General features: G+C 44.3%; 1 protein-coding gene across 10 annotated transcripts; it reads left to right on the top strand.

Moving 5' to 3' along the window:
- Window positions 1–5: 5 nt before the first annotated feature.
- Window positions 6–26,969, top strand: LOC117891264 (pneumococcal serine-rich repeat protein). Of its 10 annotated transcripts, none has more exons than XM_034796701.1 (19): window positions 6–548; window positions 3,590–3,846; window positions 9,906–9,950; window positions 12,556–12,691; window positions 12,758–12,961; window positions 13,706–13,813; window positions 13,873–14,013; window positions 14,079–14,231; window positions 14,308–14,438; window positions 14,578–14,661; window positions 15,147–15,300; window positions 15,368–15,768; window positions 15,841–16,182; window positions 16,240–16,459; window positions 18,113–18,238; window positions 18,431–19,815; window positions 19,876–20,537; window positions 21,896–22,242; window positions 22,295–26,969. In XM_034796701.1, exons 1-19 carry the CDS (start codon window positions 399–401, stop codon window positions 23,198–23,200), a joined length of 5,952 nt encoding a protein of 1,983 aa, XP_034652592.1. In that variant the 5' UTR covers window positions 6–398; the 3' UTR covers window positions 23,201–26,969. The 10 variants fall into 10 exon arrangements, with proteins under 10 accessions (XP_034652592.1, XP_034652547.1, XP_034652600.1 ...); XM_034796656.1 differs by having other exon boundaries at window positions 9,867–9,950; window positions 18,029–18,238; XM_034796709.1 differs by lacking the exon at window positions 14,578–14,661.
- The last annotated feature ends 66 nt before the right edge of the window (window positions 26,970–27,035 follow it).

Here is a 27,035-nt window from a genome sequence, read left to right as displayed (position 1 = left end):
GAGAAGGAGGAGAGGAGGAGGACGAGGAGCACTAAGGGCGGCAATAAAAAGTTTGCTTTGTTTCTGGGTGTCAACACATTCTTGCTTTGCTCTCACACTCTCTGGCCAAAAACGCCTACCCTCCTGTTAGCCAGAAAACCCAAAAACGGTGTCGTCCTTGTCAGCCGCCTCTGGGCACTCAATTAAGCCCAATTCAACGCAACTTGAAAGCGACTACAGCTACCATAGCAACATCAGCAGGAGCACAACGAGGAGCGGCAGCAGCGCCAGCGCCAGCCTTAGAGCAGTGAAGCGACCACGCCCACGCAGCACACACACACAGAAACACAGCAACACTAACTACAAGTGGCAACGCCCACAGAAGGTGGGGGCGTGTGGGGCATCGAGTTGATGCCACAATGAAACTGAGCGTGAGCGCGTATCGGGCGCATGCATCCGCACACAAGAAGATCCTCTCCAGCGGCTATCACTCACAGCTCAATTACGGCAGCACTGGAGCAGCAGCATCCTCCTCGTCATCGGGGGCCACTGCAACGGGCCTATATACGGTGAGTCATTCACTAAAGGTAGATACGAGTTTGTATGTATAGACCACAGCCAGAAGACTGAATGACTGAACGACCGACCAACCGACTGACCCCACCCTAGCCCTGTCTATCCCTCAGTCTGTTCAACATTTGCCAGCTGGAACCATAAAGCATAAAATTTAAACATTTTTGATTATGCTTTTTACGATTATGTCCCCATGGTGGCTATATTTTTTGATATTGATATTTGCTGCAGAAGGGTATTCGATGCGTACGGGCTGGGCATATGCATTGAGCCAACAGCGATTGATAAAAATACAAACTTAAATGTGTTAAATAAACTTCCAAATAAATTCCGATTCTATTCATGTTTTATGCAGAGACTTTCAGTGATTTTTAGTATCAAAGTCGTGCCTTTGTCATATCTTAAAGGGAAGCCCTATTTCAATTCCATCGTTTGATTTATTCCCATTTCAATTAAATTAATTAATTGAATAACTTTTGGCAAGGTTCAACTCACAAATGAGAAGTGGAAGTTTGTCACTTTAAGTCAGAGTTAAAGATTGAGTTAAAATGTCAAAACTCTTGCAAAGAAATGACTGGGAGGACTTGCACTTACAGTTCTTCGCTGCAACAGTTGCCTGCCAAAAGCTGTTGCCCCTTGCAATGATCCAACAGTTCCTTTTAAATATTTATGCTCAGTGTCCAATTTCCACCCAATGAGTTTCTGTGAAATGTTTGCCCAAGAGTTGCAGCAGCCTTCCTTTTCTGGGAAAAATTTCTCATATAGACGCAACAGCTTTTCCTTGTAACACGTCGAATGCATCAAAGCAAGGATTTAATGCCTTTTTGAAAAAGAGAGGGAGCCAACCGTTTGCCATTGCAATAATTACGATTCCTTAGAAACTTTTAGCAATGTCCGAGCAGCTTTTCTTGGAAATTAAAACAGAGCATTTACCATTCGCTGTTGGAGTCGTCACCCACTGATGAATCGAGGCCGCCATCATGTCAACCTGTTGTAAATTATTCAAAAGTGAATAATGAAAACCAAGCTGGCCCACTGCCCGCCTGCGTTATAAAAAATTGGTTTTGCGGCTGCCTGCAATTTGTGTGCGTCTCCTCGCTGCACCCGTGAAATGTCCTGCACATAAACTGTGCAGGAAATTAATGCTGCTACCCGTAACGCATCGTATCCGACTTGTCATTGCCTAATTAAAGCGGAGACCAACATCAGCAGGAACCCCCCACCAATTCACTTTTTAGTCCGTAAAAGTTTCGGTCATAAATATTTATGGAATCCCTTTTGTGGGGGCGAGCCCGCATTCAGTCCCAGAATGTGAACCACAATAAATTCCAATCAAGTTTTGTGGCACATACAATTGGGATGTCCCTCTGCTGGAGTGGAGCTTAATCTGGCACTGAACCGATTTGTCAGCTAATTGGTGGGAGCGGCAGACAAATCCCGATAGATATGTTATGTGGTCGCTCCCTTTTCCTCCCTTTTTAGACCGAATGCCAAATTGAAACTCTCTCCGCTGGATTATCGCCAGTTACGTAACCGACACATACGGGAAGGACACTGCCAGTGTCTGTCCCAATGGGCGACCAGCTCTCAAGTTTACCGCACTCGAGGCAGCGGGGAGTACTTGCCCAAGTACTTTGGCGGCATGACCCGAACTTGGCTGTAAATTTGTAATGGGTTAGTGGACAAGTGGCCCAACAACACTGACCAAAGGTTGTTATAGCAAAGAGGAATGGGGGGCGGGGAGCACTCCACTCTGATTTCATTGCCACAGTTACGCAAAGTTCGGGAAAACTTGTTTATGCCACACAGACTAACCTTTGATAGCCGATGCTTATTGGCACAGATCCCGGGCTAATGTTCGAAGGAGGAGGAGACTTTGATTTAATTTTAGCTTTTCCGCAGCTTTGGTAAAGGATACCAGCAGCTGTAACAGGATTATGATTCCATTCACACTGTGTGTGCCCCTAATCGTTGGGTTTAAAATATTTTCTAAGTCAAACGCAAATTTATTTAAATTTCCAGTGGTTTTTTCTTCGAGGGAATTTTTCGTGTAGATATGGAAAATATTTATTTACAGGAAAAGAAGTTGGCTTATTTATGCTTGCCCTTTAAGACCATTCATAATTGTGAGAAATCAATAATTATAATGAAAGCAGATTAAACTTTAATCTCAAGTTCGCAAGAAATTTCCCTCTGCTCTCTTTAAGCTTTGAGTCTATAAAATTTCTTCTCCAACCTTCAATCAGTTGGCACGGAAATATATGAACTGATTCGTACTTTTTTATTAGATGAATTCCGACGAAATATTCGCACGCGTAGTGGACTGCAGCTTAAAAATATTGGCCCATTTCCAACTGAAGCGGAAACTTATGAACAATTCATCCCGAAATAAATTGCCAACTGATTCAAATCTAGCTCAAGAGCTGCGTTATTACGTACTATGATTTGCTCAGGTATCACTTCGGCAGAAGCTACTGACACTGAGCTGCCAAGTGCGAGAAATCTGCTCTGCTCACCTGAAACCCAGCCCAGCCCTCACATTTTCCTGCTCTGCTGCCTTGACAACTGCTCACTGCTTAGGTCGAGGCTGTGGGTCTGTAGTTGAGGAAGTTTTCGTGTCGGCAGAAATAAGATAAATTATTAAGTATCGTCATCCGATTTAGAATGCACCAGGGGGAGGCCAAGCGGGTAACGACTCTGAGCTGATGCTCAGAGTATGGATGGTTGTTTAAAGGCTGACGCTCAAACAGATTCTGTTGCTGGTTGCTGGTTGCTTTTGCTGTTGGTATTCCTGAATATTGCATTTGTTGTCAAATTGTCTGCACATAACACTTGCCCCCGGGCCCATTTGGAGGCAAATTTGCATAATAAGCAATAAGGATGCGCTCAATTGCACATTCACACATGCACACACAGGACCATGGGCTGGAGCAAAATGGCTGCGTGGCATCATGACACCATGGCACAGACACATCGATGTGATGAACCCAATTAATATAATCGACTTATTCCCATGATAATCCTCTTTACTCGGCAGATGGAAACGCACGAGCACGGCGAGCATGGCACTGGGAAGTTCGTCAAGGATGTGGCACGCCAGATTCACGACTGCAATAGCGATACGGATGTCATCAGTCCAACGGGGACCAGTAGCTCTGGTGGCGGTGGTGCTGCCGGTGGCGCAGCCCCTGGCGAAAGCTCTGGTGGCCATCACAAGCGACACCATAAGATGGCCCATGACGATGATAACCACAGTGCGCCGCATTCCTCGGATAGCAAAAGTCCCAGTCAGCGGTAAGTTTAGGCCACATAAGGGCCAAACACACAGAAATCAACACTCACACACAAACACCGACACCCACACACATACACTCGTATACATTGACACGTGCATAACTGTAAAATAAAAGTTGAAAGCGAAAGCGATGGAAGAAAAAGGCAGGAGAAGCAAGCAACAAAGATGATTTATTCAAATCGCCGGCCGTACAAAGTTTGTTACGACAAACACTCACACACACACTCACAGACATGCCCATTCACACTCATACACATGTAGACATTGCGTTTACATATACATAGACACGTGCAGTAAGCGTAATTGATAAATGTGTAGCATACTTTGTTGGGCTTCATTCGACCCCGCCTCGCCTAGCCTCTCGCAACTCGCCGCGCCGCTCCATGCCAGCTTTGGCAGCTTTATGTATTTATTCAACCGTAAGCTACATTCACATCCGTATTCGTATGCGTATTCGTATTCGTAGCCGAAAACAACAAAAAAGAAAAACCAAAAACAACGACGACAACAAACTTGATTCAATTAAATCTAATTAGCAATTAGCCAGCGCCAACCCCTCACCCAAAGGCGTGCAGGCGTACACCACTCGTACATTTGTACAACACAAATATTTTTGAGGTTGGAGCTGGAGTTGACACTGAAAAGAGGTATGGGAACAGCCAAGGGACGCGGGAGACCTGGGAGCTGGGACCTGGGATTTAACAGGGTTTAACATCAAAAGTTTTTAGTTCGTGTCTTGGTTAATCTAATCAAAAGTCTTGGATCTGCAGAAGTAAGGGAGCTATTCACAGCTACAGTGCGTTTCTAGGTTGTCCGGATAGCGTATTAGTGAAAGACTGATAATTTGAAATGCGAGTATGGATGAAATTGGTAGCTAAAGCGAAAAGAAAATCGATTTGAAGGCGGAAAAATTATTCGAGGTTTATTGTTCATTCAGCTTATCCGGATTATAATCGAAAGCTTACTTAAATTGTATGTGTAAAAGTGTTACATTAATTACCTTTTGGCTTTCGTATTTGTAGAGAAGCCGATAAACCGATTAAAACCGCTAAACGATACTCAGTTGATTCGATAATCGACTAAAAGAACTCAAACATAACTCAGTAATTTCACAAATCGACTTCTAGATGTCACACAGTGTAGTCATACAGCACTGAAACGCACTGTGAAATGTTGGTGCTGCGGCTTGAAGTATTTATGCTCTTGCAGTTGAATGGATCACACATACACACACAATCAGCTCACACACAGAAAAACAGGAAGAAACGTGGACAGGAACAGGAAGACAGGAACAAGAGGACAGAATAACTTTTGTTTGTGTTTATTGTGGTGACAAAAAGGAAATTAGCAATGACAATTAGTCGGGATTGCCCATGTCCGTGTTTCAGAATGTGTGTGGTCTGGTGTGTATGCGTGTGTGTGCTCTTGTACATGATTTCATTAATTAACCAAGACAGGAATGAGAGACTCAAGCCAGGCCATGAGGAAGAGTTACTGTCCCAGGAGACACATACACGAAGAGAGAGTTAGTGACTGCTGCGGCTACTCATGCCCTAATGGGCCATCACAGTTCGGGGGTTAATCTCTTTAAACACGGCCACTCAGCTCCACTCCAACCATACTCGTACTCTCCATCTCTCAAACCACCATCAACAAACAGCAAAATTTAATCAGTGTAAGAAATTCTCGCATCGGATCGCATATGGATTTAGATCGGCCAGCTCGTCCCAGCTGGCTTGTGGCTGCACACCCAGTAGTTTAAGATACACAGAGAAGGATAGACTTATATTGACGACGGGACAGCGACAGCAGCAGCAACCGCGACAGCGCCGTCAGGTGCGGCTACTACAGAACAGTCCGTCCTCCGACCAGAGCAATGGCACCGTCGTGGCACAGCGACTGATCAACTCAGGCAGCTGCACCAAAATGAAGACGCTCTCCTCCTTCATCAGCGAGCATCCCGAGGAGCTTGCACAGCCGTCACGCGTCCAGGCCCAAGCCAATGGAAATGGCCAGCAGACGACTAAGTGGAAGAGCCTCAGGGCCGTGATGGCCTACTACTGCTCATTGCGGCGCATCAAGAGGAATGTTTCTACACTAATTTAACTCTAGTCCGAATACTCGTGCATACTTACGTATATGCGTATAAAGTCGTACCTACCAATACCAATATCTGTTTAACTGGCGATTCAAGTTTTTCTAGCGTTATCTCTAACCTATGTTTTTTTGTGTGTGTGTGTGTGTGTGTAAACTTGCTCTCTTGCATTGTGTGCGTGTATGTGAGATAAATCTCCCCCCCTTCTTGCTCACCTTTCACAGAAAATAATCGAAAAGCTCTCGCCTCGATATGCCCCTCGATATACTAACCAACCGACTAACTCTCATTGATCGCTCTCTCTGTCTCTCTCTCTCTATCTCTCTCTCACACACACCCACACACTCTCGTTGTCTGTGTCTCTGTAACTAATTACTAACCCGATCTTATCGTAGTGTATGAACCTATGTGTAACTATCTGTTAATCTCATATAAATCATTGATGTGTAAGCGAATGCAAGACCTGTCTCAAAACTTAAAACTCAACTCAACTCTTATCCAAATCGCTCGTTCGCCTGCTCGCTCATTCGCCAACTCTCTCCCACAGCCCATCTCTAGAACTGTTAATTTTTCTCTTTGCGTCTCTCTTTCTCACACTCCCTATATAGGGCTATTCCAGGGCGGTTTGATTAAGTCTTGTCAAAAGAAATTTCTATGAGAAACTTTCTTCTTCGGTTTATATGTTGTTTTAAAGTTTTGCAAAACGTTGGATGCAAATGTGATTAGCCATGTCAGTAATAAATTGTTTTTTATGTATGGCAGGTAGTTTTAGTTAAGAGGATAGCGATTTTACAATTGTCCTACCTCAAACTGCAAACATTAAATCCTTATCCATACACTCTTCCACTTGGAAGGCAATTTACTCGTTAAAACAGTGTTAAGAAACGGCTATCAGAATTGTATACAGGTTACAAAAAGTGTTTACCACAAAGTGCATAAGACTGGAGGGTTAACACTGTATTATTGAACAATTGTTAGGTAAATGTTTCAACTTCAAAAACTATAAAACTTTCTCCACACACTCTCACGCCTCATCAGTGTTGAAAAGCGTTGGTCGGCAATTTTAAATAAGTTCATCAGTTATGCATATGTCCTGTGCCATGTGTAAGAGAGGTAACACTGTATTATTATTTAGAGAGAAACTATTTTGGTTTCGGATTATATACATTTCAGCACAAAACTTGAAAACTTTTTTGTAACTCCACGGGGACTTACTCGTTTGATAAGTGTTGGAAAGCGCGTGACACGAATTTGCATATATTAACCATATGCATAATATATGTATGTATGTATTTCTCATATGCGGGAGGAGGTAGCACTGTATTATTTAGAGGGGAGCGAAAGGTGTCAGGGCCAGGAACACTTCACTCGCACACTTAACCACTTTCTGTTCTAGTTTCGGTTCATTTTTTGGCAAGGGGAAACTTAAAAGTTTACCCCAGCTAAACAAGTTGATGCCAAGCTGAGGCAAGCACACACACACACACACAGAGATAAACACATACACATGCACATACACATACACACATAACATGACAGTGTAAATGGGGAGCAGAAGAACTTTTGCTTGAAAAATCTCAGCAAACAGCAAAAGTTAAAGTGGCTTTTGTTTGTGTGTGAGAGAAGAGAAGAGAGTGTGTGTGTGAATCGATATGTTTAAGCTGCTGCTAGCTGCTGACTGCAATGTAGGCGAACTTTTGACACAAATACACCAACACACAGATATATGTACATACACATGCAAATAGTACAGAGAGAGGTGAAATGAGGGGAGGTGGCATACAACATGCGCCTATGCATATGCCACAATGCTTTGCTGCTGCTTTCCGCCTGGCATTGTGCATACAAAATGGGAAATTGCCTTCTGACTGACAACTTACAAAGAATTTGAATTTAGAAAATTGCAAATTTATGTAGAAGCCAAGTGAGCAGTGCCCCAGAGAACGAGGGAAACCAAAAGCCATGGAAACCCAAAATCTATGCAGTGAAACCTGGCCACAACAAAAGGGAAAGGACATCTCAATGCCCCTAGTCTTGTTTCTCGTTCCTCCCTCACTGCACCAACGCCGCTCTGTCCCTCTCTCTCCCTCTTTCTCTCTCTGTCAAGTGAGAACTTATGGTTAGGTAATTCCCTTACAAGTTACTTTGATTCGCAATCACATTCATTGTTCGATCTGTCGTCTGTCGGCAATTGTGTTTTGATTTCCAGCTACTTGAGATGCTGCTCACTTCTGCCCTATGGCACAGGTACGATTGCCAAGCGGCTTATGGGTCCATAACAGTACGAGCATTGCATCAAACTATTTATACACTCGGGTCAATAGGCTATACATACAGACGTGCACATCGATGTGCAGTGGAAAGTTTGTAATTAAAACTGTCGGAATTGGGAGTTGAGTTCAGTCAACTGTCTGTTTAGCTGCCAGTTAACTATTTAATTGGACATTGATCAATTGATGGATATTTTAAGTGGCTGCAACGCCAACAGATAATTTTCACTTGCCCTGAAAGGTGGAAACTAAGAGCAGTGCACAGTCTAAAAGCTTTTGCTAATTAGTTGTATCATAGCCATGATACTAAATGTGAGAGCTAAATAATTACAGGAAAATTACTAGAATCCTAGCATTACCGTAGAGAAGCAAATACTCGTAGACAACGACACAAAATGGCTATAATTATATTGGGCAGCTGGCGTAGCCGAGTTTAAATGAAATTAGATGGTAAATCAGAGTCCAAGTCCCACCCAGAGGTGTAGTGGCATATGTTTTGGGACCTCCATGACCACAGTCAAATGTTGTCCATGTCAGCGCAGGAAGCGTTCAGAGCGTTTCCCTCATGATGACTGGATGAGTTGGCGGAATTTTTCAATTGTTATTTAATTTGAGGCCAGTCAAGTGGCGAACCGAACGCGATTGTTGCCAAACAATCTGGCTGGTCATGGTTGCAGCCTGATAGCGGGCCCAAGCTGGCCCACAGGCGTTAATTGAAATCCGGCTTAGGAACTGGCGCTCCCACGAAACATCCGAAACTCGGACATCATGCAGCCATTAAACAATAACAATTTTACCTAACCGAACCGCACACACATGAGCACACACACACAAACAGAGAGAGAGAGAGAGAGAGAGATAGCAAGTCCTTTAACATTTCGTTGGATGATTTGTGGTGTAATAAAGAAGGCCATTTAATAGGTTGAATTCGAGACCGAAACTAAGACTGAGAACGAGACTGAGTCTGAGTCGGAGACCCCCGAAGAAGCTCTTTAACCTTTTCGAACCCAAAAATCGAAAACGAAGCGAAACCAAAAAAGAACAAAAAAATTGGGAAATGCCAAAACTAACAAGCTCATTCCCAATTTATATTAAATCGAAAGTCCACAAATGGTTCAGCTGACCCCAAAACAACAATGGGGTCACGCACACACTCACCCGCTCACACACTCACATGGGGCATAATCTTATCGTGCAGCAAGCCTTTTTCCGCTTGGCTGGCGAAGGGCAAAGGGGGGACAGAATGGTAGGGAAGTGTTCCCGGATGGTTTCCGGCATGGGTTCTGCATTGGGGGGACCGGCCCGCATATCAGCCAAGGGCCAAGTCAAACAAGTCCGCCAAATGGATTGTCTATCTTGCGGGCGTCTCTCTTTTTGCGTGTGTGTGTGTCTCTCTCTCTCACTCTCTGTGTCCCTCATTCACACTCTCTCTCTCTCTCTCTCTCTCTGTCCACTGACTCTCTCTATATACATATATATCCATCTATCTATCTGTCTGTCTCTCTGTGCCAATCTATTTCTATTGAATTCTCTCTCACTTTGCCTCAAAACATTACAAAACAAAATAAAAAAAAATAAAAATGAAATGAAAATGATACAACGAAATGTTGTATATGTTAAACAAAACAAAAACCAAAAAAAAAAAAACATGAAGAAACAAACCAAAAATGAAAAACTTTGGAAACTCGTTTAGGAAATCGCGTATCGGAGATGGAGCTTCAGATCCAGATTCCGATTGGTAAGTTTATTTTCTTGTGTTTCTTATGATTTTTGTCGGTTTTGTCTCTGCACACATACAACACACACACAAGACAAACACACACTAAGACACACACACACACAACACATATAGAATAGACACAGCTAAGCTTTGTTCATTCTTTTCATTTGGTTATACTTTATGGATTATGATTATGATGCTGATGATGATGATGATGATGATGATCGGCATGTGCGCGCTTTGCATTTTGAATAGGCAAACAAAAGACAAACTCAGATATATATACAAATACAAATACAAGAACATATATAGAGGGATGGAGTAGGGTTTTTGGTAGCGACGAGCCATTACCCCTGTGTCCAGAACCGAAAACTCCTCTCAAACCAGCACCAGCTAACAGAACCAGAACCAGAACCACACCTTGTACAAAGTCTCAGACAAAACGAAACACTAAAAAAAACACACACACACAAATACTGATACTTGGCAACCACACCTATAGCTATCATAGTTTTCCTTTGATTTATCTTTCGTTTAGCCAACTGCATTGCTACCAATCGCTTTCTTTTCTCGTACCTCATCGTACCACATGACGTATGCGTAATCACTTAGCCAACGCTGTAAATAGTACAACAAAAGCGTAGAAAACCAGCCAACGAAATAATAACTAAAATGCAAAAACCAAAAAATAACCAAATTAAAAACAATGCAAAAACCTTAAACATAAAACGAAAAACATGTTTATTCCGTAGTTTGGCATTTGCTATGCTGAATGAGAATATATTAAACTGTGCATAAACTAAGCCAAAACACCATCCAACCAATTAATCAATCAGCAAGAAATCAAATTTGAATGTACATAAGCCATGTATATACTCGTACATAGAATACAAAATCAAAAATCAATTGTGTACATCATGCGATAGCAGAACAGACGATTGAATGGCGACCTTGAGCGGCTTGAGCAAAAGTTTAAAGTGGTAAAACCTCACCCGAAACCACCCCGTCCCAAACCCAAAAGCTCCAATATCCCCTCTCATCCCAAGTAGTTTTACACTAGTCCTAGATCGAGTCTGTAGATAGTGCATAGCAATGCCCTTGCAGGCGACCCCCAAACCCAACGGCAGGATCAGCAAAATTGTCTTACTGTCCGCTCTTACCAGTGGAAACCACTCATATTGGTTTATCCCAAGTGCAAAATAGTTTCCAAAGTTGTACAAGTTCTCTCTATTGCTAAACGTGAAGACCATTCCTAGACTTACTTACAGAACATTCTCAGAGACTTCCTTTTGGCAGCTGCTAAGGCAACAAATTTTGAAAGAATTTCGCAAAGACCTTGCAAGGGTATTCGTAGCCTCGGCATGCCGTTGCTAGCTAGCCTTACTTCCTCCTTTCTTGTCAGCTTTTTAGTTTTTTTAATTGAGAAAGAAAGTTTTCAGTTTCATTGCATTGGATTTTTGCTAAAGGGTAAAAAGTGCTGCGAACACGAAGCCTGCGAGCCTGCCTGCCTCACATTTCACCTGGCCGACAGCTTAACAGCACACATTTGCCCACAGCTATTCGTGCTCGTACCCAAAATAAGTGCTATTTATATATCGGGAGCGAAAAGTTCTTGGCCCCCCCGAATTTATTCCCTCTCAACTTCCACCCTCAACCCTCCAGCTTTTACCCAACTTCCGCCCCAGCCCTACTATAACCCCCATTTCTCTCTCTCACACTCTCTCTCTCATTCTTTCGCTCTCTGTCTGTCTCTGACTCGCGCTGCCGCTGCTGCTTCTCAGAAATGTTTTCTCAATTGCAATTTTCTCGTTAATTTCTTCCTGTGGATTGCATAACGTCTCTGATTGCCATTTCCCCTTGGTTTGATTTGATTTCCGTGGAATGCCTTTTGCTGTCGGCTGTCCGCACCGAAAGACATTCAATCTATAAAATATATTTAATCTTTCATCCGTAATCTATCAAATCCTGTATAGAAATAATCCAATCCTTACTTTTGCATGCCTGCTTCTTGCTTCATTGCATCCATCCATTCATCCAATCATCTGTATCCAGCTGGATCCACCTGGATTCACTGTCTTTTCTCTCCTCCTCCTTGTTTGTTGCGTGTTTCGTTGTGTTTCCGTTTCACCTTACTGTTAGCGTTACCGTTACAGCTATCGTTACCGTTACCATTTGCCGTAAACGTTGCGTGCCTTTACGTTATGGCCTTTTGGGGGCCACCTCTTCTCCTTTGAATGTTGTTTGCCTTGCCACTAAGTAGCCGTAGCCGTAAACGAACCACAGTACTATGTATATCCGTAATCCGTAACCCGTTACCCGTAACTGTACTCCGTCATCAGCTGTAGCATAGCGTAAGTGTTTGTTCGATGTCTCGTGTTACGTCGATACTCAATACTCGTAAGTGAATGTTCCGCACTGTAGCGTAACGTGAGCGCACGCTTAGTTGGAATGCCTCTTCAGTTGCCCCCGTTCTTTCTTCTGTCCGTAGTTTTTAGTCATTTCCGTTCCTACTGTAGCTAATGTAGTTCAATGTGTGAGACAATCCCTAATGCGAGCCCCTTGAGTGGGGTGTTTCCATCAGTTTCAAGATCCTAATGGCTTTCTCCCTCCAAACGAAAAACAGGACACGATCGAACCAACGCTGGATGAAGCTGCGCACCACCGTGCAAATCTCGTCGGCGATACAGAAAAAACCACCGCTCAAGCGAGAAGACTCCTTCCTGAAGCGTTTCTCGACTAGACAGATACCCGAAACACAGGTACGAATCGGACACTGGACCACAGACTGAAGTGGAGCGGACTACCATATGATTATTATTTTGCAGGAAACTGTTGAAGATACGGGTTCAGAAAGTGCCTCTGGTGACGTCGACAAAAGTGTTAAACGAAGACGACGCTATCTGCAGAAACGACGATCCGTTGTTAATCCAGATGAAAATTTTTACTTTTATTGGCTAATGATGGTAACTGTATGTGTTCTATATAATCTATGGACCCTTATTGTGAGGCAGAGCTTTCCTGAACTGCAGGTAAGTCCTATCTGTCCCATCAGACAGTTACCCTTAATCCACCTTACGCTTTACGTTTCCCATTCTCCATTCAGCATTGTCTTTTCTTTTTGTGCCATTCCCCCCTGCTCCTGCCAGCTCCATCAGTCACCCTTTCAAAGGTGGTCCAGACAGACCTTTGTTCGCCTTTGTGAAAGCCAACACCCTTTTGTCATTACGCTTAAAGAGTTTTGTGTAATGCGAGTTTGCCACGCTGTGCCTTCCACTACTGGGGGTACATTTCCATAGCCACAGGACTTGGCCACAGTCTGTGGCAGATTTTGGGCGAAGGGCATCCCGTAGCCACTACATACACAAGCCGTGTGGGTGGTTGGTGGCGAAAAGTTATCCGTTTTTTTATCTGTTTGTTCCCGCTCTTTGGCTTGTAATGACTCAATTATAAGACACGCAGCCAGGCCTGGGCAAATGTTTGTTTATGGCCCAGTTAGCTGGTGTTTGTCATCAGATTAAAGGTGGCTACGGCTCGACTATGGCAAACAATAGTCCAGCTCTTAAGCTGACCTTTATCCTGGCCACAAAGGCCCGCAGTTGTGGCTACCCAACCATTGCCTGGACATGCCTTTCCCCTGGCAATTGTCAACAGCAGTCCGACTGCTGCCTGCATAATTACCCTTGACCTGTCCCTAAAATAACTACCGAAAAACCAACAAACGGGATGAAGTTGTTCCTCTATTTTTAATTCACTTTTTATCTACTTTCGGACAGCAATCTGTGCCTACCTTTTGGCTTATCTGCGATTCGATGACAGATGTTGTATTTATCTTAGATATAATAGTTCAATTACGCACAGGCTATCTCGAGCAGGGCCTAATGGTGAGTGGACTTTAGATCTGTAAAAAAACAGCACTGAAACTGGAACTTTCCTCTTGCAGGTATATGATGACAGGAAGCTGGCCTGCCACTACGTTCACTCGCGTGATTTCATCTTCGATATGATTGCGCTGATACCATTGGATCTGTTGCAGCTCAAGATGGGCACCCATCCGCTTTTGCGTTTTACGCGCTTTTTTAAAGTGAGTTCTCCGAGACGAGAATAAACGCATATTAATTCCATTTTTGCCATTTTCCCTTTTTGAAGGTTTATCGATCTGTGAGATTTTATTACATCGTAGAGAGTAGAACAGTTTGGCCAAATTTATGGCGCGTTGTTAACCTAATTCATATCCTGTTAATATTGGCACATTGGTTTGGTTGCTTCTATTTTTTACTCTCCGAAGCGGAGGGTTTCCAGGTGAGTAGCCTCCAATCCCATCCCATTCCATCCCATCCAAACACATTGATTAACAATTCCGGATGGTATATTCCAGGGTGATTGGGTGTATCCCTACAGGCCGGGTGACTATGCCACCCTAACGCGCAAGTATCTGGGCAGCCTCTACTGGTCCACCCTGACGCTGACCACCATCGGGGACCTGCCAACGCCCGAGACGAATGCAGAGTGAGTACGGCTGCTACCAGTTTACCAATTACCAGTCGAAAGACGCCTATTCTGATCGGTTTGGGTTATATTCTTATCGCGGGTTCTGCTCTCATTTCAAATTTAAATTATGAATGCACCGAATAAACACACAAATCAGACCGAACTTTTCGGTGGACGGCCCAAGATCAATACCTAGACGTGGCATTAAATCACGACTGCTACAGTTTGGCTCTAGCTATGGGTATGATCAACAACTCAAATCCATCTAACTCGCGTATAGCTCTAAGCAAAGTCAATCAAATCGTATCAAATATCAAGCAATTTGTTTATGGGGCTGTCCACCGATTCGTCTTCCTTAATGTTCTAGTTCTAACTCTGACTGATCCGATCTGTTGCATTCTCTTCAAACATTGACATCAAAAGTTTTCGAAAGCGTGCGACAGCCTAGAACAATTTCATTGATATTTATTTTGCAACGCAAAACAGTTTAGTAACAAAAATAGTTTGCAAAAATATAAAGATTTCCCGCTAAATTAAGCTTTCGAAAACTTTGATTGATCTTGCAAATTGAAGAGGCTATAATAAACGAGTGTGTACATATGTATAAGAGGGAGAATAATTATGAAATCAATCAAATTTTGATTTCTTTCTCCTATAAATTGTACACACAAAAAATCCATTCCTTTATGCTTAAGATTCACATGATTCTGTTCTTCTCATTTGCAGATATATTTTTACGATCGTTAGTTATTTGATTGGTGTTTTTATCTTTGCGACAATTGTTGGACAAGTGGGCAATGTGATAACGAATCGGAATGCGAATCGACTGGAGTTTGAGCGTCTTCTGGATGGGGCCAAGACCTACATGAGGCATCACAAGGTGGCTTCATTACTCCACTCACACTTCCTTTAGCGAGCCCACTGACATTGCTCCATTTGTTTTGCAGGTGCCGGGTGGGATGAAGCGTCGCGTGCTGCGATGGTACGACTATAGCTGGTCGCGGGGGCGGATACAGGGTGGCGGGGACATCAACACAGCTTTGGGTCTGCTGCCCGACAAGCTGAAAACCGAATTGGCCTTACACGTGAACCTAAGTGTGCTCAAGAAGGTGACCATATTCCAAGAGTGCCAGCCGGAGTTTCTGCACGATCTTGTGCTCAAAATGAAGGCCTACATCTTTACGCCGGGTGACTCCATTTGCCGCAAGGGCGAGGTGGCACGCGAGATGTTCATCATTGCGGATGGCATACTGGAGGTGCTAAGCGAGACGGGCAAAGTGCTGACAACCATGAAGGCTGGCGATTTTTTCGGCGAAATCGGCATCCTTAATCTGGACGGGCTGAACAAGTGAGTTTTACCATGGAGTACTTTACCTCTCTGAGCATAATTTGACACTTAAAACACTCATCTATCCTGTAGGCGCACTGCGGACGTTCGTTCCGTGGGCTACTCGGAGCTCTTTTCGCTTTCGCGGGAGGATGTGCTGGCTGCCATGAAGGACTATCCGGATGCGCAGGAGATCCTGCAGACGCTCGGCCGCAAGCGGCTCATGGAGGTGCGTTGCGTGAACAAAAAGTATGCGAAGGCGGCACTCGAGAAGGAGAACGCGGCCTATGCGGCGGCCCATCCGCACCACCATCAGGCCCATCACCAGGGACAGGTGCACCAGAGCGATAGCAGCGAGAATAGTGCATCCAAGAAGATTGTGGATAAGCTGAAGCACGATGTGAAGGGCTTTCGTAATGTGCTGAAGAAGTCCAGGTGGGATTTGCCCCAGCACCAAACGAAGTTACTCCCTAATTTCTCTCTCATGGGCAGAACCTCCCGCAAGAGCGACGAATCGCTGGAGATGCAGCCGCTGCACAACACTTCGCCACGCGGCAGTAAGATCATGCTGAAGCGCATGTCCCGCGTGCGCTCCGACGAGAAGGATGCAGACACAGCTGAGGCCAAGGATGAGCTGCACGACAAGACACCCAGTCCGATTGGGGCCGGGCTCCCATTGCTGCAGCGCTTGCGGCTGCTCAAGGAGAAGCAGGTAAGGACACAGCTTCCGAAGCGACAGAACTAGAGCCAGAGCCAGCGTCAGACGACGTTGAACACCAAACACGCAACTCACTTTTTTCTTTCACCACTTTCGCCACCAAACCACCCAACCATCCATTAACACATTGTTCATGGTTTCTCATCCACTTTCACATCCCACACCAAGCTTTAAATGGTTTTTCTTCACACATAAAACAAACAAACGCATTGAATGAACAGCTTGACAAATGGAAAAACAACACAGACAATGCCACAGAAATAACAACAGATACAGATACAGATACAGTTACAGACACTGCCACTGCCACATATGTATGTACACAGATACAGTTACAGATATGTACACACCATCTGACATAGTCGGATATCCAGTTGTCTCTGAGATGCTTCTTCAATTACTTCTAGTTGCTCATCCATGCGTATTCCATTGTAATGCAGTTGTTAGTGCACCTTCCAAATCAAAATCAATAACAAAAAACAAATAAAACTCCACCCAACTCAATGTTTTAGCTTTAACTTATTCTCCATTCTTGTAATTAGCGGCACGTTATGCAAAAACCAAGCTTCAAATAATTTTGAAATAATTACAGAATATAATACGATTAATTATGCAGTTAATTTCCAATGGTACAATTTGTAATAATCTCGGGATATATTAGAGTTCGCATATTAGTTCTTGCCTTTAAAAATTATTGTGACATCTTGAACTCTGACTTCAAAATCTGCTAACCAGCAAGAGAAAAGTGTAAAGATTGAGTTTGAGTTCCTGCACACAGACATGTTCATACTGTTTTATTACCTAGTTTCGTTTGAAAGGCAAAACACGAATCGAATCTTCATGCTTCAGCAGAGCACTGCTTTTTCTGCTTGCTTGTTTCCTCTCTTACAAGGGGAATTAACTGCTGACAACCTGCTGTAGCGATTCGCACTGCTTTACCGTTTGCTTGTGAAGGGGAAATTAACTGCTTCACGTTGTGGTCGCTTAACTGCTTGCTGAACAGCTTCCTTCATCCACTGCTTGATCATGTGAAGGCAGTAAAGCTGAGCTTCCGGCTTAATTAAAGTACTGCTTGCAGAAGAGATTTATTGCATCAAACAGAGGTTCAGGTATAAATATCGGCTGCAGTATGCAAATGTTCGTCAAAAAATCTACTAAATTGCTGTCAAATAAAGAATATCATATCTGATTACAATAAAGATGTACTCATCTATCATTCTGCTTACTTTGTTTGGCTGGATGAACCCCATAGTTGCCTACCTGCTTATGCTTATTACACGGATACCCAATTAAAATACAGGGACAGGCTACACAAAAATAAAGAAAGATACAGTTACAGAAACAGCTACAGGAAGACACTCACTGACATGGCATATAATTCATAATTTCTTTGTCCACACAACTCTGCTTTTGCGTTGCATTTGAGGTTATATTTTGGTTTGATTTAGCTTCCAAAATGCCCGCCCAACTATATGAGAATCACCCAAAATTCGTGTTGTATGTAATTAATTCCCCGGCTCCTAAAAAGTAGTTTTGTATGTGTCTTTATGTGTCTTGCACTAGGATCGCGAAGAGCGAGCTGTTAAGTCCACACCACCACAGAAATCTCCACCTCACTCACATGTAACGTGTACGTTATCGCCGCAGGAATCGATACAGGAAGAGCCCGAACGAGAGTTCAACGAGGGCTTTCCCCTGATCCAGCGATTGCAGCAATTGAAAATTAAGAACGAGCCGCAAGCGATCGCCGGTCCTGATTCCGGCCTCGTAATGGTAAAGCCTAACAATGAACAAAATCCTGACCAAAAACAAAGACCCCAATAAATTCCAACACACCCAACCAGTACCCAAACAAACAACCCAAGAACACAAGCCACTGCTTTGAGCCTAATACTAATATTTTTAACTCTTTTTCCTTCCCTACCTTTTGTTACCTTTGTCCCACTCGCCTTACCGACCTGTCAGGTCAAGACGCCTCCTAGCATCAGCAGCAAGATTGACTTCGGAGGAGCGACTTCCACCGCAGCAGGATTGGGAACAGGAATTCCCTCGGGCAGTCAGCTGCTGACTGTGGCACAGATAAAGCCCATGATGAAGGTCTCGTTCAAGCAGAAGATCCAGCAGATGCAGGGCGGTGGGACAAGTGGATCCTCGCCTGGTCCCAGTACCGGAGCGATAGCCAAGAAGGAACCGCCCAAGTCGCTGCCTCTGATTGCCAAGCATGCCACAGCGTTGTCCCTACCACCAGCGATCTTGGGCGAGGAAGCAGCAACGGGGGGAGTGGGATTGGGATTGGGAATGGGATCGGGTGGGGGAGTAGGACCTGGCCAAGCCCTAGCCATAGCCACGATATCGAAAAAGGTGACCAAACCGTCGTACAAGCTCAACACGCCAATGCAATCCGACACGGACACCGACGGCACGCCCATTTCCAAGCCCTGGTCCAAGCTGAAGCTGGCGACTCTCATGTCCTCCAGCTACACCAGCCTCACCAACTGCTCGCCGGATGACCTGGCCACGCCCCTGAAGAACTACTCGCTCAGCAACATACCCCAGCAGATGGAGGCCACCGCCCAGGCCCAGTCCCAGTCCCTGTCCCGTCCGCGTCACCACAGTGCCAGGAGCAGCTCCAGATCGCCCAGACACGCCCATGGTCATGGCCACGGGCACGACTCCACCACCAGCAACACGAGCTCTTCCGCCAGCCAGGCGAGCACCAAGCGGGAATGCCTGCGCCTACAGAAGCCCGAGCAGCAGCTGCCGGATGGAGAGCTGGCCGAGCCGCGGCGAAAGTTCTACCAGAGCGTTTTCGACCTGTCGCCGGAGTACAATGGATTGCCGTTTGTCAAGCGGCTGAAGATCCTCAACGAGCGCCAGAAACTGGCCGAGCTGGAGAAGGCCCTGCAGACCAGAAGTTTTAGCCTGGACTGCTCCAAGTCTGACCAGGGAGCGAATCTGCCCATCACGGAATCGCTCTACCGATGCTACAGCGACACCTCCGGTATCTACTCACAGTTTCTCAGTGCCTACGAGTCCACCACCAGTTCAACATCGATATCCACCAATACATCTGCCTCTGCATCGGCATCGGCCTCTGCATCAGCATCGGACACCGGCAACTCCCGCCACGGACAGATGCAATATGTGCCGCTGCCCCTCAGCCCGGAATCGAATGAAACCGTCGAACGTCGCAAGCTGAAGAGCATACTCAAGAAGCTGCAGAAGGGCGGTGGCAACGGCAACGGCAATGGAAGCGGCGGAGTTGATGCCCAAGACGAGGCGACTGCCACAGCCACGACGCACGCACACGCGTCGTCGAGGGGGCTGCTGGCGGAGCCGACCTTGGAAGGGTACGTGGCTAGGCACAGTAAGCTCTTGAAGAGTGTAACCTTCCATTCAACTCTTTCCAGCCCGCCCGCCAGTGCCAAAGAGGAAGGTCAGTTCGCTGCCTTTGGCGGCGCTACCGGCGTGGCCCATTCGCACGCGATCGCGATTAGTCCGAGTAACGGTAACGCTAACGGTAAAGCTAACGGTAACGGTAACGGTAACGGTAAAAGCTCGTCCAATGCTAGCGGTAACGGTAGGGGTAGCGCACCTTTCACTTCCAATCCAACGTATCCGTTTCCGATCGCGGTTCCACTTCCACTTCCGGCTACGGAGACACGCATCTGGTCGCCGACGTTGACACTGAATTCGCCTCAAGAGAGTTTCGCGCTCGAGCTGCAGTCTCAGAGTAAATCTCAGGCGCAGCCCCAGCTCCAGTTTCCGCCTCCACCTGCAGCTGAGGGCAGTGATGGCAGCGCCTTTGGAGCAACGGCTTCATCATCATTATCATCATCCTTATCAGCAGCAGCAGCTGGAGCAGCAGCAGCATCGACCTCATATGTTGTCGAATGCTCATCGTCGTCGGTGTCATCGAAATCGAATCAGATACACTCACAGAATACCGAATTTCATGCTCAATCCACAACATCCACAGATTTGAATTTGAATTTGCAGCTCAGACAGAACACCACCACCTCGAACACAAACAATGTGCTGGCTGGTGGCAGCCAGGGGCTTCGGCCCGAAGGTAAATATATCTGCTTCAGATCTAATCCGTTTTCCACCTCCACACAAATCAACATCAGCTAAAACAACAGCAATTACTCGTACAACCAGCAGACATTCGTGTGTGTGTGAACAAGAGCAACCAACGCAACGCTTTCAACCCCAAACCGACACACACACAACTGTATTTTTGGCAGAACTATCTATCTATCTATCTATATATCTATCTATATCTCCTTCTCTCTCTCTCTCTCTGTCTGTCTCTTAAACTCGCATTTTCTATTGTCCATTTAACTCCCTCACCTAAACACACACCTCTGCATGTCTGTTACGGAGTTGGTAACCTCAACAACATGCTCTCCTGCTCTAAAATCGCTCCTATGCTTTGCTTTCTGTCTCTTCCTTAAGCTATATAGAGACTTCTATCGCTTTTTAAGTCCATCTATACTTCTCCTTTCTCGCCTCGCCGTTGCATTTTATTGAATGAATACCATTTTTAGCATGTGGGAAACGATTCCCGCTCGGATATTGTTAAAATTTACACAAATTAATGATCCTTGCTGCTTAAAGTACAAACATTGTTTGATAACACCCTGGAGTGTACACATAAAGCAAAGTTTTGCAACTATTATCTTTTAGTTTTTTTGCAATTAGATACTAATATCCTGCAGTTGCTCTCTTTTTAACTATGTATAAGTCCCCAATTTGTATTTAGAAATGTACTTATCAATGGAACCTATTTGTAAATGTAGCCTAAGTCCCTTTCATCATATGCTGAAGTTCAATGCGAGGCTATGTTCTTAAGAGCTTCAACCCATTTGAATCTCTACAGACTCAAAGTATAGTTTAGGCTCATTTAATTAGATATAAAATTGATTAAGTACACCAAATTACACGTACGCACATATCTAAGGCAGGTTTTTCAACTGCTGAAGGTACAGTCACGCCCGCACGCTTTGGGATCGCTATGGAATGAAACAGCCGCCATATTTGGTGCTCACTCGCTGAAGCATGTAATCTAACCTAACCTTGTATATGTAGCTAATCCTCCCTGTAAATAATACATTTGAAACCGAGCTGATGGTTTGGTTGATACAATGGAGAGGCAAGACTACAATCACAGCTGTAACTTGTATGGGAATGCGTGTAAATAATTAACGACTGAAATCCGAAATAAGAGAAGTATCTATACACACTCGTAGCTATAAATATGTAGTGCCACGATGCTTTGATACTCACAGCCTGATATATACAACTTACTTAATATATTTTGTCCTCTCATCCCAGCAAGACTCATGTTCGCCTGACACAACTGTACCCCTTAGTCGAGCTCTTTTTGCCTTTTTATGCTAATAATGGATTGTGATTTTGCTCTTCAAGGATTTCCAGAAGCGCAAGACTACTTCAATCAGATACTCAGCGGCATCAATCACGTGATCAAGACGCACATGAACGAGATGCACTCGAAATTCGAGACGCAATTCTCGAGCATGGCCGGGGAGGTGCACCGTCGCGATGCCATCATTGCCCAGCTCCAGCTGAAGCTGCGATCCATCGAGCAGAAGTCTTCTTCAGCAGCCTCATCCTCGGCTGCAGTCCCATCCTCAGCCCTGGCCATAGCCCGCCGGCAGAAGCGGGAGAAGCTCTCACAGCTCTCGGTGGACGATGATGAGCCAGCGGAGGAGGACAACAGTAGTTCGGGCTCCTCCGCAGAGCTTCTCTTTATGGTGAGCCAAGCACTTTCATTTCAAATATTGTATCTAATGTTTCCACTTGCAGCGCGGCGACTCTCTGGACACGGTGTTTACCTCTTCGCCACCCATTCAGGGCGGGCGACGCAGTATATCGCCTCACCCAGGTCCGAGTCGGCATCATGCCGCTTCGGCCAACGCTCTCAACTGTCCCAGCAGCTACTACAGCGGGCCGGGCACGCTGAGTTCACGGCATGCGCAAAGCCATCCAAGCTTCTATACGGGGCAGGGGAATGGACGCAGCAGCAGCAGGGGATATCGCGAGTGGAGTGGAGCCGCTGGCGATGGCAGGTTCAGTGGGGCGGACGGTAGCGGGCCCAGTGGCGTGGTGGTGTCGGACGTGACGGGCAACCTCACACGGCTCTCGGATAGCGTGATCCTGGACATTGGTGAGAGCTCCAGCTCGAGCTCCTCGTCGAGTAAGCTGAACATTGCGGAAGAGGAGGACGACGAGGATGAAGAGGAAGCGGAAGCGGAAGCAGAGGCCGAGGCGGATGAAGAACTCACCGCCAGTGGGCCCGGCAATAACGATTGGGAGGTGCGAATGCTGGCCGCCGAGATGGAGCGGCAGGAGCGTAAGCGCGGACACTCCCTATCCGACAATCTTGGCGATCTGAAGCACTGCAGCACGTTTCTGCGGCGCCGCCGCAAATTCAGTGACACCGAAACGGAGTTCAGTGAAACGGACATGGACGAGCAGTTGGCCCGAGGCTCAGGCTCCGGCTCAGGCCACGGCCCCAGCACCGGCCCCGTTGGTGGCGTAACTGGTGAGGCGCCTGCAGCAGGAACTGGGTCCACATCCAGCGGCAGCGGCACCCAAAGTGGCAGCCAGCGGCCGAGGGCTTCCAGTCTGGACCAGTTCAACCTGCGCTACGGCATCGGGCGTGGCATCTTTAAAGCAATGAGCATCGATCGTGATAAAGACAAGCTTTGAGAACTATAACCGCAACTAAAAATCGCCCAATCCCTTAACCAGAGAACACCTTCCGTGTCCAACCCGACAGCAGCCACAGCACTGGACGAGGACAACAACCAATAAGCAATTCGGACAGTATTACAATGGTACAACAACTAAGTATATATATAGACCCCAAATATATATATACACTTTGATATACAAACCAAAGATAACATATAGAGCTATATTCTATATTGTATGTTTAGCCCTAACGACGAACCCCCCAAAAAAGGCAAACCAAAGAGGAAAGAAGAACCCAAATATAGAATATATATACATGCATACATATAAAGTAAAACATTCAAATAGGATATATATATTTCAAAGTAGACTTAAGCAAAGAAAAACAACTACAACTAAACCAAGAACAAGAACAAGAACAACACACAAGATAGCCAGAGAGTTCTCTCCACCAATGTTCCAGAACCAGCTGCATTTTGGTTTTGCTTTCGATTCTAGCTTAAACGAAAACCCACTGGGAGTCTATATCTCAATGATCTCAGTATAACTCTAAGAGAAACCAAAACTCGTGGGATTGTTTGATTCGATTTGCCATTTTAGTCTTTCTCTTCTTGCCTTTCTTGCTTCATTTTGATAGGACTTAGATTAATAGGTACTGCATATATATATTTAATGTATAGGTGTTTGATGGATGATTGATGAGTGAGTGTACGAGATGATATAATTCCCACATTAAACCGTCCTAAAAAAACGTCCATGCCATCACGCGCATGTTTGTTCAGCGTTTGTATCTACAGATAACTGAATCTTAGACATTACCAGTCTCTCACTGTATGGGTTTTAATTTATCCTTTCTGGAACATTGACGCTACCGGAGGGCTCTCTCTCTGTCTCTATAAAAATGTATATACCTCTTATTGTTAGAGACTATGGAACATACATATATTTTAAGTACGTATATATATACACAGAAATATGCATAGTTATATACAGACATATATATAGAGACATATATATATATGAACTAGTCTAATGAAAACCGAAAGCTTTAATAACTTATATAGAGAACTATTTAAGAAACGTTTTAAATACTAATCGATTCGGACAAATGTTTTGAAATAGAACAGGCAACCATTTCTGAACACACACATGCCTAAGACACATGCATACAGCATACAGACATACAAACCCACACACACACGCAACACACAAACATAAACATACACACATACATATATATATATAAATATATAGAGCTTATAATATGCATAGATTAGCGATTTACTTGTTGAAACAAAAGCCCCTCAGTTTGAGCTGTTAAGCCTATCTAAGCGTTAGTCAAAACCTATCTAACTAAAACATAGACTAGCTGCCTAGTCCCCAAAAACTATGCGAATTTTACCACCACCACCCCCACCAGCCCTCTCCTTCGGTTTCGTTTGCCTTACCTCACGCTTGCCCCCCGTTCCCGTTTTGTGCTCAATCCATTCATCATACACGATCCCGCTCTTGAGAACTATTTCGATATAAGAATGGCAAACTCTAACACTTAAGTAGCTTAGTGCAGTTCTAGATCAATTTCGCCAACGAAACCGAAACTCAAGCCGTAAGCTTAAAGCTCTAAGCGGAAAATCACACCATAAGCAATCTAAACAAAGGAACCGATAGTTGGGTTTCGTTTTGTTAACAAGTTGTGTTACTTCTTTTGTTTTTGGTTAACCCATCGATCTACTTGTTGCTCTAACCTAATGCTAAACTAATGAACGCTAGCCGAGACAGTTGCAGTTGCAGTTGCAGGTCCTAGACCCAGTCCAAGCCAGTCACTCTAGTCAGAGTAGCCAGCAAAAGTATATTCAGTAGAGAAGTTAACCCTAACAGCAGGCACCAATAGAGCGTTACGTAGCGACAACTAACTTAGCAGCAAAAAGCCCAAAGACGACGTAACTGTACTCGCACAATCTATTCCCGAACTTATCGCTATCGCAATCGCAAAAACGCTATGGCTGAATGCTATCGATAACATCGATAGATTTCTTATTGTAATTAGCGCACTAAGGCACACACACACACGCACGCGCTCACACAGATACACCATCCAGACACGCACACGAACACACAAGCACACACTTGCATACTCAAGACATGCGTACTTCAACGAAAAACTAACTATACGGATACTTTATCTACTTATCTACTATCTGTAGTTAGCCACAAAGCAAACACAAAACTGAAATTCAAGGAACAAATACTCACAAAAATGGGTTCAATATAACAAAACAAAACAAACAACAAGAACAACTAAATGGGTCACAGCCAGCTAAGCAGTCCAACTAAATCTAATAAGACCAGCACAACACTTAAGTAATACAAAATAGTTACAATACAACTAGACGGAGGAGACGCAGGAAAGGCTTACACAGAAAGGAGCAGGGAAGCAGGGAAGTAGGGAAATGGTAGCAAGGAGACAAGGCCAAAAAAGATGAACTTACTATATAAGGAAACGAATTTTTTGATTTCATTTATTGGTATCTATTTATTGGGTTTCTTTGTTGTTGAATGCCAAGTTTAAATGCAAAAAAGAAACCATTTCAATTGAATTACATACGCCAGGGACCACAAAACGTTTTTTCTTTTTCATTATCTTTTTTATAAAAACGTGAAGTACTCGTAAAAAGTGTAGACACAAAAAGGAAAACCTAGCAAAAATCGAATGATAATATTAAAGAGCCACATATAAAGCATGTTTCTAGAGGAATGGGGAGAGATCCAGTTAGGGGTATTTCCACGGAGGATCATAGCCCCCAAAAGCCACCATATATGTAGCTATCCCAAACGTACCCCAGACGCAACCCGAGCCGAGCCACCCCGACCGCATCCAGGGCCCATTTCGATCTATGTAGCTTATTTCGTACAGCTCACTCTCAGTTCAATTGTTGCCAACCAACGAAACTCTGTGAGTCAATTATGTATATGGATCATGTTTTAAAGATTGTTTTTAACTTGCACCCGATTAAAGTAGATAAAAGAGGAGGACAAGCAGTAGGAGAACCCAACCAATTATGAATTACGCTGTATTATATTAAATTATTCGTAAAATACCGCGAGTTGTTGTCGTTGTTGATTTTAAATTTTAAATTGCTCGTCTTTAAGTTACCGATATTTTTGTACATTAGTTTAAGGTAGCACATAAAGAGTCCCCCACAAAAGTCTAGAGTAAAAAGTCCTACATAATTGTATAAATACGAGTACATACATATATGTACATACATTTTTTTTCCTCCTAATTGCTAATTTCGCAATGTTGACAGATACTATACAGCATGTACTTATAGTGAAAATTATATGCAAAAAAAAAGAAAGAAAAACGATACATAAATTAAACAAAAACTAAAGGGAATACCAAAAACCAAACAATGAAATTAGCACATGTTAAAGAGCCGCAAAATAAATGAGAGAACAAATGGGGTAAATACTCGTATGTACGATGAGGAAAAAACAGAAACAGAAACAGAAGAAAAACTAACTGCGAACTTGCCTTCGGTTGCGAGTTCGATTTTAGTGTGCCAAATCTACATCATATCAACTTTTATTCACCATAAGGTATGATGTTGCTAAAATAATACGAACCTAGATACGAACACTAAAACCAAGAGAAACCAAGAGAGACCGATGCAAGTGACGTACTCGTAAAACCCAATGCAACCAAGGTGAAAATATGAAAGAAAAGAACAAACATACAAACGTATTTAAATAAAACAAAATGAGAAAAACCAAAAAAAACACATGACAAAACAAGTGCCACAATCTAATTGCTTATTGAGTGGGGAACGGCCATGTTCTCGGAATTTTT

The sequence above is a fragment of the Drosophila subobscura genome, chromosome A (assembly GCF_008121235.1).
Source record: "Drosophila subobscura isolate 14011-0131.10 chromosome A, UCBerk_Dsub_1.0, whole genome shotgun sequence".
NCBI lineage: Eukaryota > Metazoa > Arthropoda > Insecta > Diptera > Drosophilidae > Drosophila > Drosophila subobscura.
Note: the sequence above shows the minus strand (reverse complement) of the source record. Positions and strands in the feature narration are given on the sequence as shown.

What these genes read in the sequence shown, in the direction of transcription:
- LOC117891264 (XM_034796640.1), top strand. Translation starts at nt 399, where the DNA reads ATGAAACTGAGCGTGAGCGCGTATCGGGCGCATGCATCCGCACACAAG. An exon ending in GTTTTACGCGCTTTTTTAAA is followed by an intron (nt 14,014 to 14,078) that starts GTGAGTTCTCCG and finishes CCCTTTTTGAAG; the next exon opens with GTTTATCGATCTGTGAGATT. An exon ending in CTGATTCCGGCCTCGTAATG is followed by an intron (nt 18,239 to 18,430) that starts GTAAAGCCTAAC and finishes CCGACCTGTCAG; the next exon opens with GTCAAGACGCCTCCTAGCAT.